At 42.5% G+C, this 24250-nt stretch overlaps 1 protein-coding gene across 2 annotated transcripts in view; it reads left to right on the top strand.

Moving 5' to 3' along the window:
* Nucleotides 1-24123, top strand: part of LOC123746842 (coiled-coil domain-containing protein 6) — a 90122-nt gene extending 65999 nt beyond the window's left edge. Inside the window, exon 8 of one of the 2 annotated variants that reach the window (XM_045728643.2) lies at nt 16880-24123. In XM_045728643.2, coding sequence (XP_045584599.1) covers nt 16880-17113 — 234 coding nt within the window. In that variant the 3' untranslated portion in view covers nt 17114-24123. Of the gene's footprint in view, nt 1-6215; nt 6887-16879 lie in introns of those variants that run through there. The other variant, XM_069321667.1, reaches the window with a different exon arrangement.
* Nucleotides 24124-24250: the final 127 nt, after the last annotated feature.

Here is a 24250-nt window from a genome sequence, read left to right as displayed (position 1 = left end):
AGCCCAGTAGGCTGCACCTCATTGGGTGTGTTTTGTAATGTCCAGGCATTGCATTATCAGGTTACCATCATAGGATGGGGGGAGTGGCTTGCTCCTTACTCTTGTGTGCTTTATGCAGGCACCTTGTGCTTTTGACTGGTTTAGCTTTCACTTCTTACTTTCCTGCCTTCTGTCACTAGGGCTCCATAAACCTTCAGCTTGTGAGCCTTCGGAAGTCTGCAGTATCCTATGGTGCTGTTCCATTTGGGGTTTTAATGGCAGCTTGGAAGCCTACTTTTGGGCTTACAGCTCTCAGGTTCCATGGTTTGTTTCCTTGGGTTCAGCTTAGGGATGTTTGGGATCAGTGTCCTTGATGCTCCCAACTTTTCTTCATGATTTTGGGCTCTAGAGTGGGAGGTGCACGCCTCCATCTCTGGCAGGTGTGGAGTTAGTTTTCTAGAGGCCCAAACCATGGCTCCCTGTAGTTAGTCGTCCTGAGATAGCTCCACACCTGCAAGTCCTTCCATACATACAGCAGCCTCTCATAGTCCTTAAAAGCCTAACAGAGGCTGACCTGGCACAGAGGTACAGGGAGCTCTGTACCTCTGATCATTCTCTATACCTTCATATGTGATCATAAATGTACACGAATACATTCATGATCACCTTCAGCAAAGAATCAAATTGCCAGAAAGGAAGCAAATTAGAAAAGATGACAGCAAGGTTCACAGAAAGTAAACAATGCAGCAAATAACTCTGAAAAGGATCCACCCATGAGTTGGGTTATACACACTTTAGTAACAGTTGGCCACCACCAGGTGGCAGCATCAAGGCAGCTGCCGGTTCTCACTCTCAACAATCCTTTTATACTTAGCTGCTTTATTAGTTCATATTTTCCTACTTGTGTAGTTCCCCCTCCTTCCACCATCCCTACCTCTTTATACCATGCTCTGAATGATTCAAACAAAGTCTGGGCAGGGTTTAGCTGTAGGTATAGCTAGGCCTTCTCCAGGGTTAGCTCTTTCCATGTCAATATTGGAGATAGTTGAACTATTGCTTCCTGCCAATGATACAGAGCCTTCTGTGTTTTAGGGGATGTATTTCATTCAGATCCTTTAGTTTGGGAGGTTATCATCCTGTCTGATGAAGCATCACATGTGGAACATGGTTTTGCCCCAGGGTCTGCAGACTTTAGGGCTGAGGAGGGGGAAAGCCCAAGGAGTGTCCAAGGGTGCCCTTCAATCCTTCTTGGTTTCTGATTCCAAATTTGAAGGATTTTTTACTTCAGATGAAGGATCTTGCTTTTCCTCTGTTGATATTTGAGCTTGAATCATTGGCTGCTCCATCTCAGATGCATTTTAGAGTCCCATTAGTCTCTGGGTGCATCTCATTTCAAGAGGTTTTCATCATCCTGCCTTCCATCTCCTTTGGCTGTACCTACCTGTCTATCTATTGTTGGTTCCAGGGATCAATAGTCTGATGGCCTGGTCTCTGACCAGACCTCTTGGTTGGTGATCTGGTCTACCTACCTTGTGTAGCTTCCAGGGTTCAACAGGCCCGTGGCCCGGTCTGGTCTGGTCAACCAGGCTGTTGTACGCGGCTGCTCGCAGCCTGACGAATGAATCACAGCCTGGTTGATCAGGTATTCTTTGGAGGTGTTGATAGATTTCTCTGGAAAACCGTGAGAGGCCAGCCAGTTGTGCTCCTTATGTGTAGCGGGAGAGAGTTGAAAAGTCTTGGGCCCTTGAATGTTGATAGTTCTCCCTAAGCATACCAATTACACCTCTGCTCTTCAACGGGGAAATTTTGCACATCCTGCCATGCCTACTGGTCTCGTGTGATGTTATTGCTGTGTTCAGATCTGGAACCATTCTCTCCAATATCTTCCACCTGTAGATTATGTATCTCGCCTGTACTCTAAAGCATACAGATTTAGAACTTTCACTTGGTCCCAATAATAATAATAATGATGATGATTTAATGACAAGTGGTTTCTAGTGGTAAAGGATCTTTGTACGCTCTCTAGGTCAGCAAATTCTCCGGCTCTGGATGGGGCTGTTAAGAGTGCAACAATATTCCACTCCTTGAATATTGTATATTTTTTACCGTCTCTATCGTGATCCATGTGTGTTGTAGTTTTGGCAAGGATTTGTTCAGTTTTTGTAGTAGTAAATGCTACACGTAATACCTACAATATTACTCCGGAATAATTCAAAATATTCCGGGCCCTCTTCCTCCTTGCTTTTCTGGCTGCTCCAGCTTCTTCTTTTGAGGCCGTGGCTTTGGGGGATGGATTGGCCCCGGGTCATGCTGTGGAGGTTCCCGGGGCTGGGGATGCGTTGACTTGAGGGGCCTTGGGTCCTGTTGGACCCCGCTTGGGTTTTTGTACCCTCTGAACGGGGCTTGCTGTTGTAGGGTGTAGTGTTTTCCTCCTCCTCCTCCCCCCACCCTTTGCATACGAGTTGGATTTTTGTCTGCCCCTCCTCAGGTTCGGGTCCATCGGTCCCGTCTTCCTGGAGGATTTCGGCTTCCCGCATCCCGCCTTGTGAGGTGCGGGAAGCCATTGTGGTTTACCTTCTGTGTGACTAGGATTACGCCTCTTCAATGGATCCGACTACCTTCAGGTTTGGATCTTCGTTTCCTTACTAGGTTCGTTACGAAGTTCCGGAGTCGTCCTGGCTTGCGGACTGGCCTGTTTTTCGTTGGAGGCTTGGCATGCATTCTGTCAGTCCCGCACGCTTGAGTGGCGTAAGGCTCTGACGGTGGTCTAGGTTTAACTGGGGGAGGAGGGTGGTTGAGCACCTCAATGCGTGCTTGTTTGCCTCTGCCCTTCCTTGGGATGTTGGCATTGTTTGGCTTCACGTGCAGGTTCCCACCCTTTTGACTGCACTGGTTACTGAGGCTGTGTGCTCGTGGCCTGTTGGCTTCGGTCTTGGAATTTTTTTTTCCTTATGGAGCTGTCCTCATATTGGCTCGAGGAGGCACTTGGGGGCGTTCCTGGCTCTGGTGCCTTGGTCTCAGTGGCGCGTGTCTCATCTGCCCTGTTAAAGCTGTCCGCGTCGATCCTGCGGGATGCGGTGTCCGTTTTTTGCTTCTCATCTTCTTGTCTCATCTCAGCAGGCAGTGCTTGCGACCTTATTGGAATCTGCTTGGGCGTTGGCTCTTAGGTTTTCGTCGCCTTTTTTGTTCCTTGCTGTTTGCGGACTCGCGGTTGGGCAGTATCTGCAGGCAGCTTCTTCCAGTTGTCCAATGTCGGACTTGTTTGCTCTCCGGTTGGTCCGTGGGGGGGGGGGGGGGGGGTCTTCCCGGAAAAGATGTGCCAGGGCTCGGGGTTCTTCCCATCTTGCCAGTTTCGGGGCCTGCGCAGCCTTTGGAACCTTCTTCGTCTGGTCGGTGCAGTGATCGCTCTGTGCGAAGGTTGGGTTCAAATAAAGGGTGTTGATCCGTTTGCTGTTCCTCCCATTGACGGGGGAAAGCACGCTCTGATTGTCCACGCTGGGTCCCACAACTTGTGGGCCTTTTGGGCCGTTTTGAATGGCCTGCAGTGGCGTTGGTTGGCCCCTCCTCCTTCGGGAGGTTTGGGATTGGCGGAGCAGGCTTCTTCTCCTGCACTCTGTCGGGTCATCTCGGAGTGGGTGCGCTTGGGCATAGTCGAAACGATGATGTCCCTCAGGTGGGTTTCTCGTCTGTTTCCAGTCCGGTCCTTTCAGATGACCACTCTGTCCCAGGTCCGGCTTCTCTTGGAGCCGAGTGCTTCAATAGTGTTCCTGGAGAGTAGTCCTCTTGGCTCCTTGGTGGCTGGTCCAGCCTTGGTTTTAGGCACTGCTTGCTCAGTGTCCAAACCCAAGGGTCTTCCTGCGGTTCCACCTCATTCAGCGGATTGGTCCGGTCTGTTACACGGCTGGTTCGAACTACTCCTCGAGTCTTCGCGTTTTGTCTTTCTGACTCGAGTTCAGTCACCTCGTGTATGGTGAGCAGGTGGCTTCGTTGATGGTGTCCCACCTGTGTGCTTTGTCTCGGCAGCAGTATGAAGTTTCTTGGCGGTCCTTCTGGTATTTCTTGTCTCTTCATCGGTTTACTATGTGTCTGTTCCGGTTTTGTCCTTCCTTTCGTGGTTGTTCCAGGACCATCGTCTTATGCCAAATACTGTCGGCTCGTATCTTGCGGCGTTGGCACAGCCACTGCAGCTTGCGTTCAGCATTGACATTACTTCTGAACTGGTCCGCAAGCTGTCTCGGGCGTTGTTTCACCTCCGGCCTTTTTGTGCGCCGCCTGAGCCATCCTGGTCCTTGGATCAGGTGGTCTCTCTCCCTCTCGGTTTTTGGTGACCACTTCGGTTCAGGATTGTTTCTCCAAGGCTCTTTTTCTTGTTGGCATTGGCCTCTGGGGGCCGGGTTGGGGAGCTTCATACTCTCCTCAGGCACAGGGGTTTCTGTTCTTTCAGACCTGGTGGTAAGTTTGTTCTTTTGCAGCTGTCTCCTCCTTTTCTGATGAAGAATGAAACTGCTGCTTTCTGGTGGGATCTTTGGGTTGTTGATTGGTTGGTTAAGTCCACCAAGGTTAGACACATCATGTTTGTGTCTGGTCGCAGCGCTCTGCCGTTACCTGCGCGCCACGGTCTCTGTGGCCGGGGACGCACTTTGGGTTGACCCGGTTTCCCTTCTTTCATGTTCAAGGGTTAGGGTCTCCCAGGTCATCCACAGGATTATTCGGTCCAGCCAGCCTGCAGTCTATTCCCGTGCTCACGACATTCGTAAGTTTGCTGCGCTGGCTGCCGTCTTCGGTAATATGTCATGGGCTGACATTCGGGTGCGGGGTTTTTGGAGGTTGAACAGAGTCCTGGCCACTCACTACCTTGTCCATGTTTCTGGACCTAATCGGGCCTGTGTCGCGTTGGGTCGGCAGGTGCAGCCAGTTGTCTCGACTTAGAGTTGCAGTGTGAGTGCCGACCGCCTCCCGGGTAAGTTCCTCTTGTTTTTGTCTTTGGATAAGTAGTTCTGGGGAGCCGAAGGCCCCCCACCCCCAGAAAACCAGCATTGAATGTAATGAAATTTCATTTTCTGGGCAAGACCCAGAAGCTCCCCGGCAACCCTCCTTCCTTCCGGTTGGTGATTTTTTTTTTCACAGTTTTTGACATCCAGCCTCAGAACTGCAGGGTGGATAGCCGGCGTGGGGGTCTGGCGGCATCCCCGTCTTCCTCCCATGGAGGGGGGGGGGTGGGAGCTACGCAGACCAGTGGCACAGTGATGTGGTGACATCATGCTCATATGCTCGTTTTCATTTGGGGAGTTCTGTTCACTAGTTCGGTTTTCAATAGCAATTTCGTAACCAGAATAGGGGTTTGTTTTGGGGCGCTTACGTTTCTGGGTGCCTGACCTGGTCGATGGCAGACTTAGAATGCTTCCAACCACACGGGGGTTTCTATAGGCCATTGCTCCTTGTGCCTCTCTGAAGGGGGCCAGGTTCTGGTTCGTGGTCCCCGGTAGGCCTAAGACCTCCATTCTCTTGACTGATGCCAGAGTAATACTTTCATATCAGCCCAGATGGCTCCGGGGAGCCTCCAGGTCTCGCTCAAAAAATGGCGTTTCATTACATTAAACGCTGGATTTGTTGCTGGCCTCTCAGTAGCTCCCCATTCCTGCTTTGTTGCTGTTGCTCCCTTGAGGTTTTTGTGGTTTGGTACTGATGGCTCAGGAGTGAGGTAGGTGCTTGACCAGAACCTGAAGCGACCTGGCCCACCATTTGGTGTCATAAAGGTTAGGACTATTTCTCTGCAGCAATAATCATTTGCCTTGGTTTACCTCATGATTCATTTACTAGTTTAGGCAGTGACTTGTTTTATTTCACCAATCTTTACTAGTGGGTTTTTCATTATTTTAGATAGGTCTTTGATCCCCAAGCTTCCCTCACCTTGAGAGAGCCAGCCTCTAGTCCTGACTTCTGGCGAGTCACCATAGATTTCAGAAGCCTGGTGCATTTCCCCAAGTCTTCACTATACCAGTGCTAAGTCTTGAAGAGCTAAAGGGTCAAATTGAAAAAAGGAGTTTAATTATGTTAAATGCTCGATTTTTGCCAATAATTCTGATAACATTTAAATATCTTCTAAAAATATAAAAGAAAATGGAATGTAAAGATGACTCGACGGTGTTGCTTGAAGCAGGATTGTAATTTTTTATTGCTCATATGACGATTTATTTCTAAAAATTTGAATTGACAATAATGCAGTAACATTACAGCTGTTGTCCTCAAGGACCAGTGGATGCATCTTTAAGCAAGAAAAAGTGGATTGTCAAGAAGACCAACTTCTTCGTGCCATATCCTGTCCTTTATAATAGTTTTCCTTGCCATATCCTGTCCTATACTGTATAACAGTTGTGTGTGTGTGTGTGTGACAATTAATACTGCTATAGACTGCACTGTGTGTTCTGCCTTATGCTGCTTTACCCTTTTATGCCAAGTTTGAATATTCACTAAATTAATAACATATGGTGTACTATTTTGATGCACTGGGCCATGTTATGGAAAGTTTGAAGTCTCTCACCCAAAGTAGAATTTGGGTATAATGACCACTGACCGCAAATATTTTTATAATGGTGGGAAAAAAACGAGTTTCATTGTAATTTAGTGGCTGGTCAGCAGGGGTTAGGTGTGGTATTGTTGGCTACACGTCCTCAGACCAAAGGGTAATAATCAATTTATGCATCGGTTGTTCCTCTTTTTATGAATAAAGACTGCTTTACACAAGACTCGAGTACATACAGTGGAACCTCGGTTTACAAATTTAATCCGTTCCAAGAGACGGATCGTAAACCGAATAAAATTTTTCCATAAACGTAATGCAAATTGAATGAATCTGTTCCACACACCAAGAATATTAACTTAAAAATACATTTTATACAGAATACTATTCATGTTTTTTTACTGATCCTTATTTTTATTGAGGACTCTTGTTGGCATATGGACGATGGTGAGGAGGGGGAAGAGAGGTATTAGTGTTTGGAACAGTTGTCCACTTCCATTATAACATCAGGGAGTGATGACATTTCTGGGGTACTCACCTCCTATGTTTTGCAGGTATACCACTAGAACCTGGTTGTGGCTCACTGCTTGTTTGTCTTGCTAAGAATCTGTCTATAGACACTTATTTTTCCATATGTTTTAACACTTGTCTGTAGAAAGACATCACATCGTCATTAAAAAGGTTAATGCAACAGCCTGCTACAGCTTTATCTGGGCAAGTCTTTTCAGCAAAACTTTGCAGTTCTGACCATTACATATCACGCCATGAAGACCCATGGACATAACAAAAACTTTTCTGATTAGAAAAAAAAAATGAAAAACAATGAAATTTTTCACAACGAATTCAAATGCAGTCAACACTAGGTGGGATACACTGGTAAACACTTCACCTGGCAGGTTCTTGATGACCTACATAAGTGACCATTTTCCCATCCTTGTCACCTTTTCTTTTCACCCTTCCCTCTCCTTCCCTAGGTGGCAATTTGCCAAGGCTGACTGGAACCTCTTCACCTTATGCAATACTCTTTCAGACCTCTCTGATCTGCCTTTTCCCTGAGCCCTCCTCCTCTTTCATGACACTGTTTTTTTTTATGCTGTCCTCTGCTCTGTGCTCGAGCTGTCCACTGTAAGTGTACAGCCTGGAACAAACACCATTGTCGACAGACGCCCGATTTTTTTATTTTGTCTCGGAAGGCAAGTGCGGTGGCCCATAGGGCCATCCGTACAGCTAAGCATGAGGGTTGGAGATCTTTCGTTTCCACAATTACATCTGACACTCCTCTGCCCCTAATCTGGAAGAAAATACACAAGATAGCGGGTAAGTTTGTTCCAGATGTCTCGCCAGTCCTTCACCTCCGTGGTTCTATTGTGATGGATCCAATGTCAGTCGCGACGGAATTGGATTCACACTTTTCGACTGTTACCTCCGGTTCTTATCTTCCTCATTCTTTCCTTACTCATAAACCTTTCTTGAATCTTGTCCCTTAGATTTTTGCACTCATCTTCAGCTTCCTTATAACACTCCTTTCTCTCAGAACTCCAGTCTGCCCTAGCCATCTGCAGTTCTATGGCAGCAGGCTCAGATGATATTCATAATGAGATGCTTCGCCATCTCCCTCCATGCACATTTCAGTTTTTATTGTGTGTCTATAATCATGTCTGGGAGTCGTCGTCAGTCCCTGAGGACTGGCTTGAGGCGGTTGTTTCTCTTATTTGGAAACCTGGTTTTCCAGGGTCTTTCCCTAGACTTCTGCCCCATTGTTGTAATGAGTTGCATCTGCAAACTCTTTGAGCGTATGGTCAGTGTTCGTCTGATGAGGTTCTTGGAATGCTATCACCACCTCTCCCCTTCTCAGTTTGGCTTTTGTTGCAGTGTTGCAGCACGACTGATGTCTTGGTGAACTTGGAGGTCTCTGTTCGTACTGCCTTTGCTGGGAAGACCTCCATGGTTGCTGTTCTTTTTGACCTGGAAAAGGCGTATGACACCACCTGGAGATATCATATTCTATCCCAACTCCATTCTTTTGGCCTTCGTGGTAATCTCCCTCTTCCTCCAGAGCTTCCCCTCTCATCATTCCTTTCGAGTGCAGCCTGTTACCGCTCTCTTTCTGCCTCTTTTCGGCAATATGTAGGTGTACCTCAAGGTAGTTCTCTGAGCACTACACTTTTCCTGGTTGCCCTTGGTAGTCTACTTTCCTCCCTTCTATCTGACATTTTCTCTGCTCTTTATGTTGATGATCTTACCCTCGGCTGTCAAGGTGATGGCTTGCCTTTCCTCCAATGGCGGCTTCAACGTGAGATTGATGCCGTGTCGTCCTGGGTCCTCAGTTATGGCTTCAAGTTCTCTACAGCTAAGACTTTTGATATGACTTTTACTTGGAAGTAGGTCGTTCCTTGACCCCCTCTGTTACTTTATGGTAGTCCTCTTTTGTATGAGGATTCTGTTAACTTCTGGGGTTAATCTTTGACACTTGGTCGTCTTGGTCGCCCCATGTCTCTTACCTCAGAGTTGAATGCTCTAAGGCCCTTAACTTGCTTAAGGTTTTGTCCCAAGCTTCCTGGGAAGCTGATAAACGCGCACTCCTCTCTTTACAGTCTTCTCTCGTACTGTCTAAATTCGATTATGGTTGCCCTGCTTACTCATCTGCTTCTCCCTCATCTGTTTGTCATCTTGATGCTCTTCACCATACTGTGCTATGCCTCAACTCTGGTGCCTTTCGTACGACTCCTATCCTGAGCCTGAATGGCATCCTGTCCATCCTGGATCGCCGTGATCGCTACTGTTTTCTCTACTTTGCGCGATCCCTACAACACCCTCACTCTGTCCCCTTATGTCGTACTTTGGCCATTACCCCTCCTGTCGGCCCTGTTCCTTTTCCCTTTGTCCCCTTACTTTTTCCTTCGCCTCTCTATTGTTCTACTGCTCGTATCTTTGAGGGGAAATGGTACACCGTTTGTTCCATTTATCTCCCCCCGAGTGTCCCGCTTTCTCTTCCTGATTTGAAACAACACCTGGACTCCTTGCCGGAGTCTGTGCTCATGCTGAGTGATTTCAATTGTCGTCATTCTCTTGGGTGATGTTCTGACGAATACCCGAGGTCGCCTTCTTGAGCCGTTTATCCTCTCTTCTTCCCTGTCTCTTCTGAATTCTGGTGAGCCCACTCATTTGGACTCTCGGACTCGCACCCTTTCCTGTCTTGATCTTTCTCTCTGCTCTTCTTCTCTTTACTTAGATTTCACATGGCAGGTTCTTGATGACCTCCATGGCAGTGATCATTTCCCCATCCTTGTTCCTTTTTCTCTTTTCGCCCTTCCCTCTCCTTCCCTAGGTGGCAGTTTGCTAAGGCGGACTGGAACCTATTTACCCTCGGTGCTGCTCTCTCTGACCTCTCCCTCGTGCTCTCCTCCTTTTTCATGACACAGTCTTCGACGCTGCCCTCTGCTCTATTCCTCACTCTTCCTCTCGGGGTCTGCGGAAGTGCGTTCCCTGGTGGAATGCGGACTGTGCTCGGGCTGTCCGCTTTAAGCGTGCAGCCTGGAAGAGGCACCGCCGTCGGCAGACGGCCGATTCTTTTCTTTTCTTTCTGAAAACGAGTGCGGTGGCCCGTAGGGTCATCCGTACGGCTAAGTGTGAATGTTCGGCATCTTATGTCTCCACAATTACGTCCGAAACTACTCTGCCACAGATCTGGAAGCGTATCCGCAAGATAGCGGGTAGGTTCGTTCCTGATGTTTCACTGGTCCTTCACCTCCATGATACTCTTGTGGCGGACCCGTTGCAGGTCGCTTCCGAACTAGGTTCCCACTTTTCTTCTGTTAGCTCTGGTCTTCATCTTCCCCAATCTTTCCTTCTTCGTAAACCTGTCCTTGAGTCTCGTCCTTTAGATTTCTGCACTCATCTTCAGCTTCCCTATAATGATCCCTTCTCTCTCTCTGAACTTCGTTCTGCCCTGGCCCTCTGCGGTTCTACGGCGGCGGGCTCCGATGGTATTCATTATGAGATGCTTCGCCATCTCCCTCCGTGCACGTCTCGGTATTTACTGAGTCTGTATGATCGGATTTGGGAGTCGTCGTCAGTCCCTGAGGACTGGCTCGATGCCGTTGTCCTCCCTGTTCGCAAACTGGGGTCTCTGGGTACTTCCCCTAAGGACTTTCGCCCTATTGCCCTCACAAGTTGTGTCTGCAAACTCTTTGAACGTATGGTTAACGTTCGTCTGATGTGGTTCCTGGAACACCATCACCACCTCTCCCCTTCTCAATTTGGTTTCCGCAAGTGCCGCAGCACGACAGATGTCCTGGTGAACTTGGAGGTCTATATTCATACTGCTTTTGCTGCGAAGACCTCCGTTGTTGCCGTCTTTTTTTGACCTGGAAAAAGCTTACGACACCACTTGGCGAGATCATATTCTATCTCAACTTCATTCTTTTGGCCTTCGTGGTCATCTCCCTCTCTTTCTCCGCAGCTTCCTCTCTCGTCGTTCCTTTCGGGTGCGACTTGGTACCGCTCTCTCTGCCTCTTTTCAGCAATATGCAGGTGTGCCCCAGGGTAGTGTTCTGAGCACTACTCTTTTTCTGGTTGCCCTCAATGGTCTATTCCTCTCTTCCTTAAGGCCCTTACCCTCCTTCGGGTATTGTCCCATACTTCTTGGGGGGGCAGATAGGCGCACTCTCCTTGCTTTACATTCCTCTCTCGTCCTGTCTAAGCTCGATTATGGTTGCCCTGCTTACTTGTCTGCTTCTCCTTCTACTCTTCGCCATCTTGATGCTTTGCACCATACTGGGTTGCGCCTCAGTTCTGGTGCCTTTCGTTCGACTCCCGTCCTTAGCTTGTATGTTGACACTGGCTTCCTGTCTCTCCAGGACCGCTGTGATCGCTACCGTCTTCGCTATCTTGCGCAGTCCTTACAACATCCTTCCTCTCGCCTCTGTCGTGCTTTAACTTTTACCCCTCCTGCGGTTCCTGTTCCTCTTCACCACCTCCCTCTTTCTGTCCGGTTGTCTCGCCTACAGGATTCTCTTTCCGTTCGTATTTGTAATGTTTCTCCTCGTGTTGTTCCTTCTTTGCCCCCGTGGAGAGTCCCCCTTCCGCGGTTTTGTACATCCTCGACCCGCATCACTAAAGCTTTTACCCCTCCTACGGTTCTAAAACGCCTTTTCCTTGAGCACTTTTCTTCTCACTCCCACTCCGTTTCTGTCTTCACCGATGGGTCTAAGTCTGCGGACGGTGTTGGCTACTGTTGTTTTTCCTGATCGCACTTATATGTGTCGCTTACCTCCAGAGACTAGCATCTTTACAGCGGAGCTTTATGCTATTCTCTATGCTCTTCGTCTCCTGCTTTCTCGTTGTCAGTCTTCCTTTGTAGTTGTTGTCGACTCTCGTAGTGCACTCATGGCTCTCGGGTCCTTTAATCCGGTTCATCCAGTAGTTGTTGAGATCCAGCATTGGTTGTTTCTTGTTCATAGTAAATTTAAGTCGGTTAAGTTTTCTTGGGTTCCCAGCCATATTGGTGTGTCTTTAAATGAGCGTGCGGATGCTGCCGCCAAGGAAGCTGTCCGCTCTTGTCCCATCTCTCGTAAAGGTATTCCATATTTCGACTTTTACCCAGTTATCCATTCCTCCGTCCTTACCCGTTGGCAGGCTTCTTGGTCGTCTGTTACTGGTAACAAACTACGTACTCTTAAGTGTTGTGTTTCCTCGTGGCCGTCCTCCTACCACCGTAACCGGCGATGGGAAACAGCTCTGGCGAGGTTGCGTTTTGGCCATACTCGCTTAACCCATGGTCACTTGATGGAGCGCCGCCCTGCTCCTTATTGTCCTAGTTGCATTGTCCCTCTTACGGTCGTGCATGTCCTTCTTGAATGTCCTGACTTCCAGGACGAGCGTTTGTCTTGCTTTCCGACCGCCCCTCGCAGTCACCTGTCCCTCAATAAAATTCTTGGTGACTCGGATACTTTTGATGTCGTTTGCCTTATGCGTTTTTGTTCTCGTATTGGCATCCTTGGTGATATTTAGCGCTCTCTGATTATTCCGCACGTTTGATGGTACTACATAGCCTTCCCGGTTTGGTGCCTTCTTTTGATAATTACTTACTTACTTGACAGTTTTGAGGCTTCGAGTCTTGTGTACCCAGTAGTTCAGTTATCTTACTGTAAAGCTTTGCTGACTTTCTAGAATCTAGAAAGTCAGAAGCTCAGAAGAATTAATCATCCACACCCACGTCATATAAATTGATGCGGACATGGATTTATTGACTTTATATGTCGCAGGCGTGGATGCATGCATGGCTGGGGATGCGCTTTGGGTTGATCCGGTTCCCCCATTCCCTGTTCCAGGGCTTGGGTCTCCCAGGTCGTCTGCAGAGTTATTAAGTCTAGCCAACCTGCAGTCTATCCTCGTGCCCTTAACATTAGGAAGTTTGCTGCTTTGGCTGCCGTCTTTGGCAATATGTTTTGAGCTGACATTCAGGCCAGGAATGTCTGGAAATAAAAATATTAGATTTTGGAAGTTGAACAGGATCCTGGCCGCTTATTATTTCGTCATTATTCCTGGGCCTAGTCATCCATTTGTGGCTTTAGGTCGCAGGCTGCACCCAATTGTCACGACTTTGAGTTGAGGAGTGAGTGATGTCTGTCTCCCGGGTAAGTCCCTATTTCCCTTTTTTTGGTGATGTAGCTCCAGGGAGCCATAGTGGCTTCCCTCAGAAAACCAACATTGAATGTAATGAAACGCCATTTTGGGGTGACTCTCGGTGGCTCCCTGGCAACCCTCCCTCCCTCCCTCTGGTTGACAGTTCCGTTTCCTTTTGATGCCCACCCTCCAAACTGGATGGCTTGGGTAGCCGACACAGGGAATCCAGGACTGCTCCTCCCCCTCCTGGAGGGGGGGGGGGCTGAATGGACAGGCGGCATGACAGTAAGGTGTGACATTTGCTTGTTTCCTTAAGTTGTAGGTTGAGTTTTGCCTCCCTGTTCAGTTTTTAGTCGCAATTTCTTATCAAGTGGGGTTCGTTTTGTTTTGTTTTTATGCCTATCTTTCTGGGTGCCAACCCTGGTCAATGGCAGACATGGAATGCCCCAACCACATGGAGGTGGGGGTTCTATTGGCCATTGCTCCCTTTCCTCTCTGATGGGGCCAGGTTCTGGCTCATGGTCCCCGGTAGGCTGAATTCCAATTGACTGAAACCCCAGACTAATAACACACATCAGCCTGATAGCTCCAGGGAGCCTTATGTGTGGGAAAGTCTGACTCAGAATGTTAATAAAAATAATCATTACATTCGATAGCTGTGAAGGACCACCCCTTTTGTGAAAAAGGGGAAACTGAAATGAGCAAATGTATTGAAACTAAATTCACGAACTACTGCCTATGGATCTTGAGGAATAATGGTGTAATGTGAAACATTAATAAGACTGTATATTATAATTAAATTAAGAGTCAAACTCACTCACTCAAACTTTGTGGGGTACAGGCGCTAAGTGAATGCTACATTAATAGTACAATAATCCGATGCTGGTTCTTCATCAGAATAAATCATGAATACATAAGAAATATCAATAATAATTATATGGCATATAAAGTAATCATAAATTTGATTTCTAGAATTAATCAAATGTTAATAAATGAAATGATTTATATAGAATATCAATAATCAACTAAGGGTTAGTTATGGCTACTTAATACTATGACAATGGCTTAGCTGTAAGAAGTGAGAAACGTGAACATCTGTCGCCAAGCGTCACTGATAACTTGTTGCGTCAGGTAATTTGTTCCATGTGATCGTGGCGTAGCCTATCTTGCTTGACATGGATTCGGGAGTTGAAAGGCAGTTACATTGTAAAAATTTGTCTACATAAGAATTACAAGACATAATTTCCCAAAAGAAATTGAGGGAAGAGTAAGATGGGAAACATACTGGTTTGATTCTTTTCTTCCTACGGCTTAACGACAACCCTCCCATATGTTTAACGTGTGATCACAATACTAAACAAAATTAGGAACTTATAGTTGCCAAGCCGAGTGTTCGTTGATTAAGAAAACTATCCCAATCCTCTGGCCTCCTCTGTTGCTAGAAGGACGTAATTTAAGGACTGGAATTTGATGAGTTCCTGGACACTGCTGTTCTCTACCAAAGTTAATATGGCGTCTCCCTCGCCCTCCCTCCTCCTGGTCTCATCCATGCATGCACAAAGGCACACAGAGTTGACATGGAGAATTCTTCTACTATTAATTTATTCAACCACGCGAAACATTAAGACTAGGAGTTGTTATAAGAGAGGTGGTATTATTTGTATTCTTGTCGTATAATAATTGACATGAAATGGAGTTCATATCTACGAGAAGTGGATGGAGAAATTCGTTCCTCCATGCTAGTCTGTGATAACAGAATGTACTGTTATCTGGTAATCTTCAGCTAATAACGCAATTTTATATGATCACTGGTCAACAGTATCAGTCAATAATTCTTAGAAAGAATATTGGTATGAAAAGAGAATAGAACTCAATTCTCTGAAATGTAGATGTTATCTTTCCCTCTGCTGATTTGCTTGACGCAACCATGCCACATAGTAGGAAAGATTTGGCGAATAATTGCACAGTAGGAAAGGTATTAATATTGTTTTATCTGCAAGTTAGTAATATTAGTAAATTACAATTATTAGTACAAGGATGATTTATTGAAGTGCAAAAAATGATGAATAAGTGTTGGGTATTTCCAACAATAGGGACTCCTTTATGAAAATAGATATATATAATGTGTGTATAGTGTGTATTAACAGCAAAAACAGTATGTTTATTATTCAAAGAATATATTGTACAGTAATATTTAACTGGTATTAGTGACATGAATATGTGTGTACCAATATTCTATATGTTTTGATAAAAATAATAATATTGACAGCCCAATACAGCATTGCACTTGAAAAATCCATGGTAAAAACATTCAAAATATAAAAAAAATGTTACATATTCAATGCATGCTGTTAGAATTTAGTGCAAAATATGCGAGTCTAGGTTGAACTCTGATAACCAGTATTCCATATTTTTGAGTATAGCGATGGTCCACACATATTATTATAAAAGTTTATTCATGTTGCACACCATTGAATATTACTGCTGGAAAAAAACACTGATAGCCATTGAAATAATTAAGTAATACAGTAATATTTTTGTGACAACTCCCACCACAGGGCTTGGCTGGAGCAGAGCCTTTTGCTTTTAGGCGCTTTAACGCCTAAAGGTTTCAAACACAGTATAAAGGTTTCAATACAAATTTGGCCTTACTGGTTTAGAGCCATCTTTTGATAATTACCAATTTTTCATCAATTCTGTTCATGTTCAGTCATGTAGTCAGTGCCTGTATCTTGTTATACTTCTTCCCCCTATCACCGCCAAAGTATATCGCAAACAAACAAAATTTCCTGTGATTAGGGAACTAATTTTAACAATATTAGAAAGAAAAGTATTTTTTTGTTTTCTTGTGCAGTTTCTGTCTTACTTGATCAACCAGGCTGCGAACAGCTGCGTCAAAGAGCCTGGTTGACCTGTCCAGCAACCAGGAGGACTGGGCCGCGGGAACGTTGAGCCCCGAAATCATCACAAGGTAACCGGAGGGTTGCCAGCTATTAAGCTGCACAGCCCTGAGGTTAAGCATGTCACTTGATTACAGCTTTTGCAGTGGTGCCTTTAATAGCACATTAGTGCATAAACATACAGTATAAAGGTTTCAACACAAATTTGGCCTTACTGGTTTAAAGCCATCTTTTGATAATTACCAATTTTTCATCAATTCTGTTCATGTTCATGGGTTAGGAATAAAAGATATTCATGTTAGTATAATGGTGAAAAATTTTCACTCTTAGGATTGATGCAAGATCTTTGAATATAATGCTTTATTTAATTTCTTCAAAGGTGGGGAGAAGTTTATCACGTCCAGTACTGTACTTATCTATAATACAATTTACTTTTCAGTAATTAAAATTTTGTGTTGGGTGTCAATTAACAAAATAATTTGCTTTTGGCATTACTAATTTCCAACCGATATTTGTTAGTTACTGCTACCTATAAGTGATTTTTTTTTTTCTAAGTTGATAGTCTAAATGAATTTTTCAGCATATTACTTTTAGGCAAGCCATTGGGTTTTAGGTTTATCATTGGCAGTACAGTAACTATCCTAAACAAATATGTACTGCTTTAGAAAATTATTTGGAATAAATACATTTTCTGTAGAAGTGTGTAAATAAGTTTTAAAACTAAATAGTAGTGCTGTACAATATTAATGTTGACTTGCTAGTCATAAATATTCTTATTATTGTATGAAAGTCACATTACCAGGCAAATTAATAAAATTTGTACAATATTTGATTTAAATATTATTTTCTTTAGTTCCAGAGACATGGAAGTCGTACTTCACAAGAACGATTTGTTAAACCAATTGCCCCTCCCCCAAGTAGTTCTGCTCTGTTGGCCACACCAGCCTCGCACCATCCCTCGTCTAGCACATCGGGATCATCCAACTCGACACCACCACATCATCCTCCACTTGTTCCAGCACCTCATTTACCCTCCTCTCCTCATCCAGTTGCTCCTCCTTCACCAATGGATGTGAGTCGCAACTGATGGAGACAGAAGGCATTGGATTGGCAACAAGGGTCCTGTGTATTTTCTGGAAAGGTTGCTAGCAGGCATTTTGCCCTGATAGACTTGGAGCTTTTTCTCCTCCATATTGTTGAGTCTTGATGGTCTTATTTGTTGTGAAAAATGTGATAGTTACTGATATGGGTGAAAAAAGCCAAAGCTGCTAAGCTGATGGGTATCACTGTCCGGACAACACAGTGAACGGTATGCCACAATTATCATGAGGAAAATTAGTAACTGGATTCTTATGCCTCTGAGCTAGTGGCAGTTATATTGTGGCAGTTATTGGGGTTCGTTGGTTGAGTGAAATATGTGATATACGAGATAATATTATAGAGTAAGAGTCAGACGAGAAGATTATAGAATGAAATTAAAAATCTGTGGTAGCATAGTAGGTTTTAGGCATGTATAAATGGAAGTGCTACGTGCCCCTCTTTGTCAATTGTGATATCAAAACTAGTGATGTGTTGAGCATATATTCAACATTGACTTTGTAGAGGTTTGTCCTTGCTTGTTTTGCTTTAAAGTGCCACCATGCTTCATTTGATCTTGACACACTTGATTACAATATTTACTTTAAATTAATACAGTTTGATATGTAAGTTTATGCACAAAATTTTATGAATTGGTAGAAGTATAAATTGTGAATTATTTGTCTTGGATAATGGTCTTGCTTAATTTTTTGGTGTATAATAACTGGTTTGGGATACTGCATCTCCTTGTCATATGTTAGCAACCAAACAAGAACAATAATCCGATGCATTGAGTGATATTATATATTGTTTTATTTTCTCCAATTTAAAATTGTCCAGTTTATGCAATTAGTAATAGCTGACACAGCTCTATATAATGCACTCTTCAGGCTCGTTGAAGGCTCATCATGAGTAATATCAATTGTACCTTGGTACAGGAATAATAATCTTGTTAGATATTGTACTTTATTTAAAAACTGGAATGGCACAGCATGTTTGGATTTGAGAGAAAGTAGTCCATATTTCTCTGAAAGAATACCAATGTTAGTTTCGATACTTTTAAGAGTAAAAACACGCTTTCGTGGACAGTCTCCCATTGCTTTCCCCATCCTCGTTCTTGAACAGTTACAAAAAAGCATTGCCTATATTTTTGGAGACTGTTTTGAGATACAGCAGCTGGCTTTGTATGTTTACAAAGATATCAAAAAATATTCTTTTGTTAAGAATTGAAGTGGATCCATCCCCCATATTAACCTATTAATTGTAATAGATTATGCAAGGTTAAACAACTCCTTCGAGTTTTGAAAGTTACTGTATACGGTATTTAAAATATGTCGAAAATCTAATTTTTTTAATTCTCCGAGTAATACATTATTACTCGTGAATTGGAATAAAAGGGACATGGAGCACATGCACTTTGTCTTTTAGATAAATGATCTTTAAACACTTGCGATGAAGTGTTCATGCACACGTGTATACGTGATCATATGCATACAAAAATACACTGGTATACATGTGCATGTTTTCTAAACAGAAAATCTAAACATTCATATGCTAATTCTCAAAACAAAACAATACAAAAAAACAAAAAAAGGAAATTAATATTGCACAGGTAAAGGAATGAAACTCCCAATTTATTAATGTATACTTTAATTACAGGTTTTTAAATTAATTTTTAAGCACTATTCTTGCAATTTTTTTTTAATTAATTGATGGTCTTGGGGTGCATGTACCAATCAACACACTAAGCATTTTTTCTTAAAAAAATGTAATAGATTAGTAGTTATTTCCCTCCACTCTGTCTCTGAACTTATGTGAATCAAATTTTTGTGTTGTTATTAACAACCTTCCTTCGTTTAATGATTAGACTTGTTAGCTATTTTACATGTAGTTGTTGTATAATAATCCTCCCAAATACGTATGAAAAGAAATAGCAGTGTAATAGTCCTTTGTTTATGGTGTTAATAATCCAGATAATTTTTTGTTATTTTTTTCTCCCAACTTTCCAATTCCTTGTTCCCACTCTTAAGTGCGTTGCCAACATGAATCTGCCTCTGACATTCATATTCGTATCATGTTTATTCAATTTTCTATAGTGTTTGCTACTCTGTAAACATAAATTTGAGTACGTTTTCTTTGCTGCAGAACCTGTTATAGATAGAAATAAGAATCTGGCACATTGAGGTTTACACTTTTCTGTTCACTAACAACAGATGAGGTATATATGTGGATATAAAAAAAACATGAAGTCGTACCATTATGTGACTAGGGATAGATTCCCATAGGGTGATGTAGTTTATGCAGTGAATGGGTTTGTAGCAAGTCTAAATTTAAAAAAAAAAGCAGCCTCATATTTTGATATAAATTATGATCTAATGATAGTGATTAGTTATCTCATAAATAATTATGCTCATGGACAAGTACCTACATTGTGTCCCCAATCTGAGTTTTCCACAGAGTTTTATACCTTCATTGTTACACACCGTGAATTGCATAAACCACCTTTTACGCACACAGTTGCCAAATGATTCACTGTTAAACTTTCAGTGCAACTTTTAGCATCAGCATTGTGATCGTAGAGGATGTGTAGTTTTTAATTTAACTTTGTGTCTCCAGATTTGGCCATCCATTTACTTAACATGAACTCATTATCCACCTGTAAGATGCAAAGTGCCCTATGGAATCAAATTTGCCATGATAACTATTTTGTCAGTGCAGTAAAAGTCCTGTATTGACAATGTAAGTTGAACCCCAATTTTTTTTTCTACTTTTATATTTGGAACCTTGAATGATATTTAGGAATTCTGAAATATTGTTAACAGTGGTAGATAACCATCCTGGCTTAGCACTCTTGATAATTTTTACTTATTGTTGGTGATCTCGACAGTTTTCATATCTTGACCTTAACTCTTTTTAGTTCATGAGTATTACTTATTTGACATTACATTGACTGTCACAATATGTTTTGACTATCACTTATTATTTACAAGTTTTAGACTATTCAGTTTAGGTTTGTGCTCAGCATATTTTCCACGTATATCTCGATTGTGAAGCAAAATGCCTTGCATCTCTGTATCATGATGTCACTGGTTGCTGTTATACTTGTCAAGCTGATTTGGCATTTTGGGTTTAATTTGGTCATGTTTCTTTTTTTTATTCCCTTAAAGTTTAAATAGACATATTACCATTATTTGATGAATACCCTGTTATATATTGTTACCGTGTTGCATGACTGCTTTTCAATTATACTACCGTGCATTTTCTTTGCATAAGACCACGGATGTGTTTAAGCAACAAAATAATAGACGGTAGCATAATGATGAACCCCCATTTGAGCCCAAGTAAACGTTAAAAGTTTTGAGGTAGAACGTTGAACATACGTTTGTTTACTATCACGTAACCTGTCTGCTATCATGTTCAATGCATGCACAAAGAGTGCAAGTTAATGGGTACATAGGTGTAGTGTCCTATAGCTTTGATTTGAAAAGGGAGTATTGTAGGTGAACTATTAGGCTTTTTGCAGCATGACTAATACAGTGGAACATAGGCACAAACTGGGAGTCTCCTCTTGGGTGGAACTTGTGTGTAATGACCCGTCATTTATTTGCTAAAAGTGACGGCATACCGAGTAATAATTAGGAAGGCTTGACTATTCTGGAACACAGATATTATATATCCTTCTGGGCTTGGCACTTAATAAATACTTAAATGGTAAAAGCATCTATTTGACGTAGCAATTCTAATATGGCATGTTGTTCTTGAAGGCTCGGAGGTTTGCACAATCGAGCTATAGAACTTGTGAGCAATTCAATCGCTTAATGTTTCCTATTATGTTAGTAATGCACAGTACTCTACTTCCTGTTTGTTGTGGAAGGTAAAATTAATTGGGTTCATGGATAAAGTTTTTTGTCTTGTTTTACTTTGATGACCAAATTTTCCCGTGTCCTGGGAACCGTGAAAAATTTTCCAGTGTTTTATTTTGTATATTTAGAAGGATGTTGATAATTGATGCTGGTATATCCTGTATATGTAAATCGGTTTCCCATTACACATCTTTGTGCATTGTTAACTCTACATGATTGTGATTATAAGTACTGTGTGTGTGTATGTATGTACACACACACACTATATATACACACACACACATATATATACACACACACACACACACACACACACATATATATACACACACACACACATATATATACACACACACACACACATATATATACACACACACACACACACATATATATACACACACACACACACACATATATATACACACACACACACATATATATACACACACACACACACACACATATATATACACACACACACACATATATATACACACACACACACATATACACACACACATATACACACACACATATACACACACATATACATATATATACACACACATATACATACATACACATATATATATATATATATTTTATTTTACATATACATTGATTGATTGACAGTTGAGAGGCAGGCCAAAAGAGCAGAGCTCAACCCCTGCAAGCACAACTAGGTGAATACACACACACACACACACACACCATACACACTGTGGTACCTCAGCTTACGATTTAATCCGTTCCCCAGAGCCTGTTCGTAAGGTGTTACTGTTTGGAAGGGGAGTCCCCTTCCATTATAACATCAGGCAGTGATGACTTTGCTGGGGTACTCTCTCCTACGTTTTTGCAGAAGTATCACTAGAAACTGGTTGTGGCTCACTGCTTGCTTGTCTTATTAAGAATCTCTCTAAAAACACTTGTTTTCCCTACATTTTAGCACTTGTCTGTAGTAAAATATCACATTGTCATTTAAAAGGTCAATGCAACGGCCTTCTACAGCTTTATCTGGGTGAGTTTCTTCAACAAAACTTTGCAGTTCTTCCCATACTTCATTACCCGGTTATCCATTCCTCCATCCTTGCCTGTGGCAGGCTTCTTGGTTGTCTGTTACTGGTAACAAACTACGTTCTCTTAAATGTTGTGTTTCCTCGTGGCCGTCCTCCTACCACCGTAACCGGCGATGGGAAACAGCTCTGGCAAGGTTGCGTATTGGCCATACTCGCTTAACCCATGGTCACTTGATGGAGCGCCGCCCTGCTCCTTATTGTCCTAATTGCATTGTCCCTCTTACGGTCGTGCATGTCCTTCTTGAATGTCCCGACTTCCAGGATGAGCGTGTGTCTTGCTATCCAACCGCCCCTCACGGTCACCTGTCCCTCAATAGAATTCTTGGTGACTAGGATACTTTTGATATCGTTCGCCTTATGCGTTTTTGTTCTCGTATTGGCATCCTTGGTGATATTTAGCGCCCTCTGATTATTCTGCACATTTGATGGTGCTACATAGCCTTCCTGGTTTGGTGCCTTCTTTTGATAATTACTTACTTCCCATACTTCACACATTTTCTTAATGAGGAAGGGACATTCTCTACTGCCTCTACTCACAACTGTTTTCTTTGGTTGATCCTTACCACTGACTTTCTTGGGACCCATGGTGAGATATATAATAATTACTTTTATGTTCAAATGCCCCAAAATCCGAAAAACACTGAAATTCTTTATAAAGAATTCACGTGTGATTGTCACTAGGCAGGAGGCACTGGTAAACTGAGGTGCTGTCGCCGTGCCACCACGCACTAGTTCGGCCATACACGTATCAATAAACTACGTTACCCAAGGCAAAGTTCGTAACCCGAATCAGATTTTACAAAGAAATTGGGCTCGTAACCCGAAAAGTTCGTAAAGAGGCGGCATACGTAAGTTGAGGTGTCACTGTGTATATGTATACAAACATGCGCGCGCACACTGGTTTTCCTCTTAGAATAGATGACCTAAATATGAAGTAATTGCTATAGGCTTGAATAATGGCAGATTGAGCCTTTATTAAAAAAAAAAATGAACCTTTTCTGACAAACCACACGTATATAGGATTTGCATAAAGTCAAATGTCAGAAAATGGTGATCAGATGCTGTGCTTCATCAAAAAAATTATTTAGAAGTTTTGATATTCCTGCAGACCTTGGAATAGTATGGGAAGTTAAATGTAGTTATTTTTTTTTTTTGTATATATATATATATATATATACATATATACATATATACATATATATATATACATATATATATATATACATATATATATATTATATGCCAGTATGTTGTTGATCAGTGTTAATTTTGGGCAAGTATGAGTAATATTGTTGCACTTATTGTCAGTAATGTATAGAGAATATTGCCAATTATACGACGCTCTTAATATGCACATCTTGTGTGACCTCGCTAAGTGGCACATTCATTAGCCTGTACAGTGAACTTGCTTAACAGAACATTATGAACATGTGGTGTGTAATAGAGAAGAATATGACTGGATCAAGTCTTAAAACTATGATAAAGAATGTTGTATTATGCATCTGTTATGTGCCCAATTAAAATAACCTTTAATGGAAATGGTTGCAAGATTTTTTGTAATATGCAGTAGCAGTGTTTGTACTGTTGAAATGTGTACTGTATATAAAGGTGTGTGCTATATATATAAACTCCAACAGTTGCTGCTAAACTAAAAGGTGTTGGGATGTTTCTTTCCAGTCTGTTTTTAAATGTTGCCTACGCTTGGAAGTTTTGTCAAAGTAATATAATGATCTTATAATTATTAACAAAAAAAAACAAATTTCAACTTTAATTTGTTCACAGTATTTAAGTTTCACTTAATGTGACTATTATCTGAAACAGTGTGAGAATCTTTATATTTAGTTTTCTTGTCGTGAAATACTGTAGTGTATTAAGATCAGTTTTACACGTGTACTAATTTATATACATATATACACTGTCCATGTATGCACACATTCATACATATAATTTCTTATAATTATTCTGTTTAGTAATCTTGCTCATTCTGTACCCAATAAGTGAATCTTATTTGTCTTAAAGCAATGCACCCTGTGGTACGTATTGCATAAATTTATCTAATAAACATTTTTGTGTACAGACACGCTATTTCTTGTCATATCCATGACCCACTTATTATTAACTCTGCCACTCGTGCCCCTATGTTAAGTCTGTTTCCATATCTCTACATGCCAAGCCACCTCATAAACTATATAAGGTTGAGGTCTT

The sequence above is a fragment of the Procambarus clarkii genome, chromosome 10, assembly GCF_040958095.1.
Source record: "Procambarus clarkii isolate CNS0578487 chromosome 10, FALCON_Pclarkii_2.0, whole genome shotgun sequence".
NCBI classification, from domain to species: domain Eukaryota; kingdom Metazoa; phylum Arthropoda; class Malacostraca; order Decapoda; family Cambaridae; genus Procambarus; species Procambarus clarkii.
This window is presented reverse-complemented; position numbering and strand designations above follow the sequence as displayed.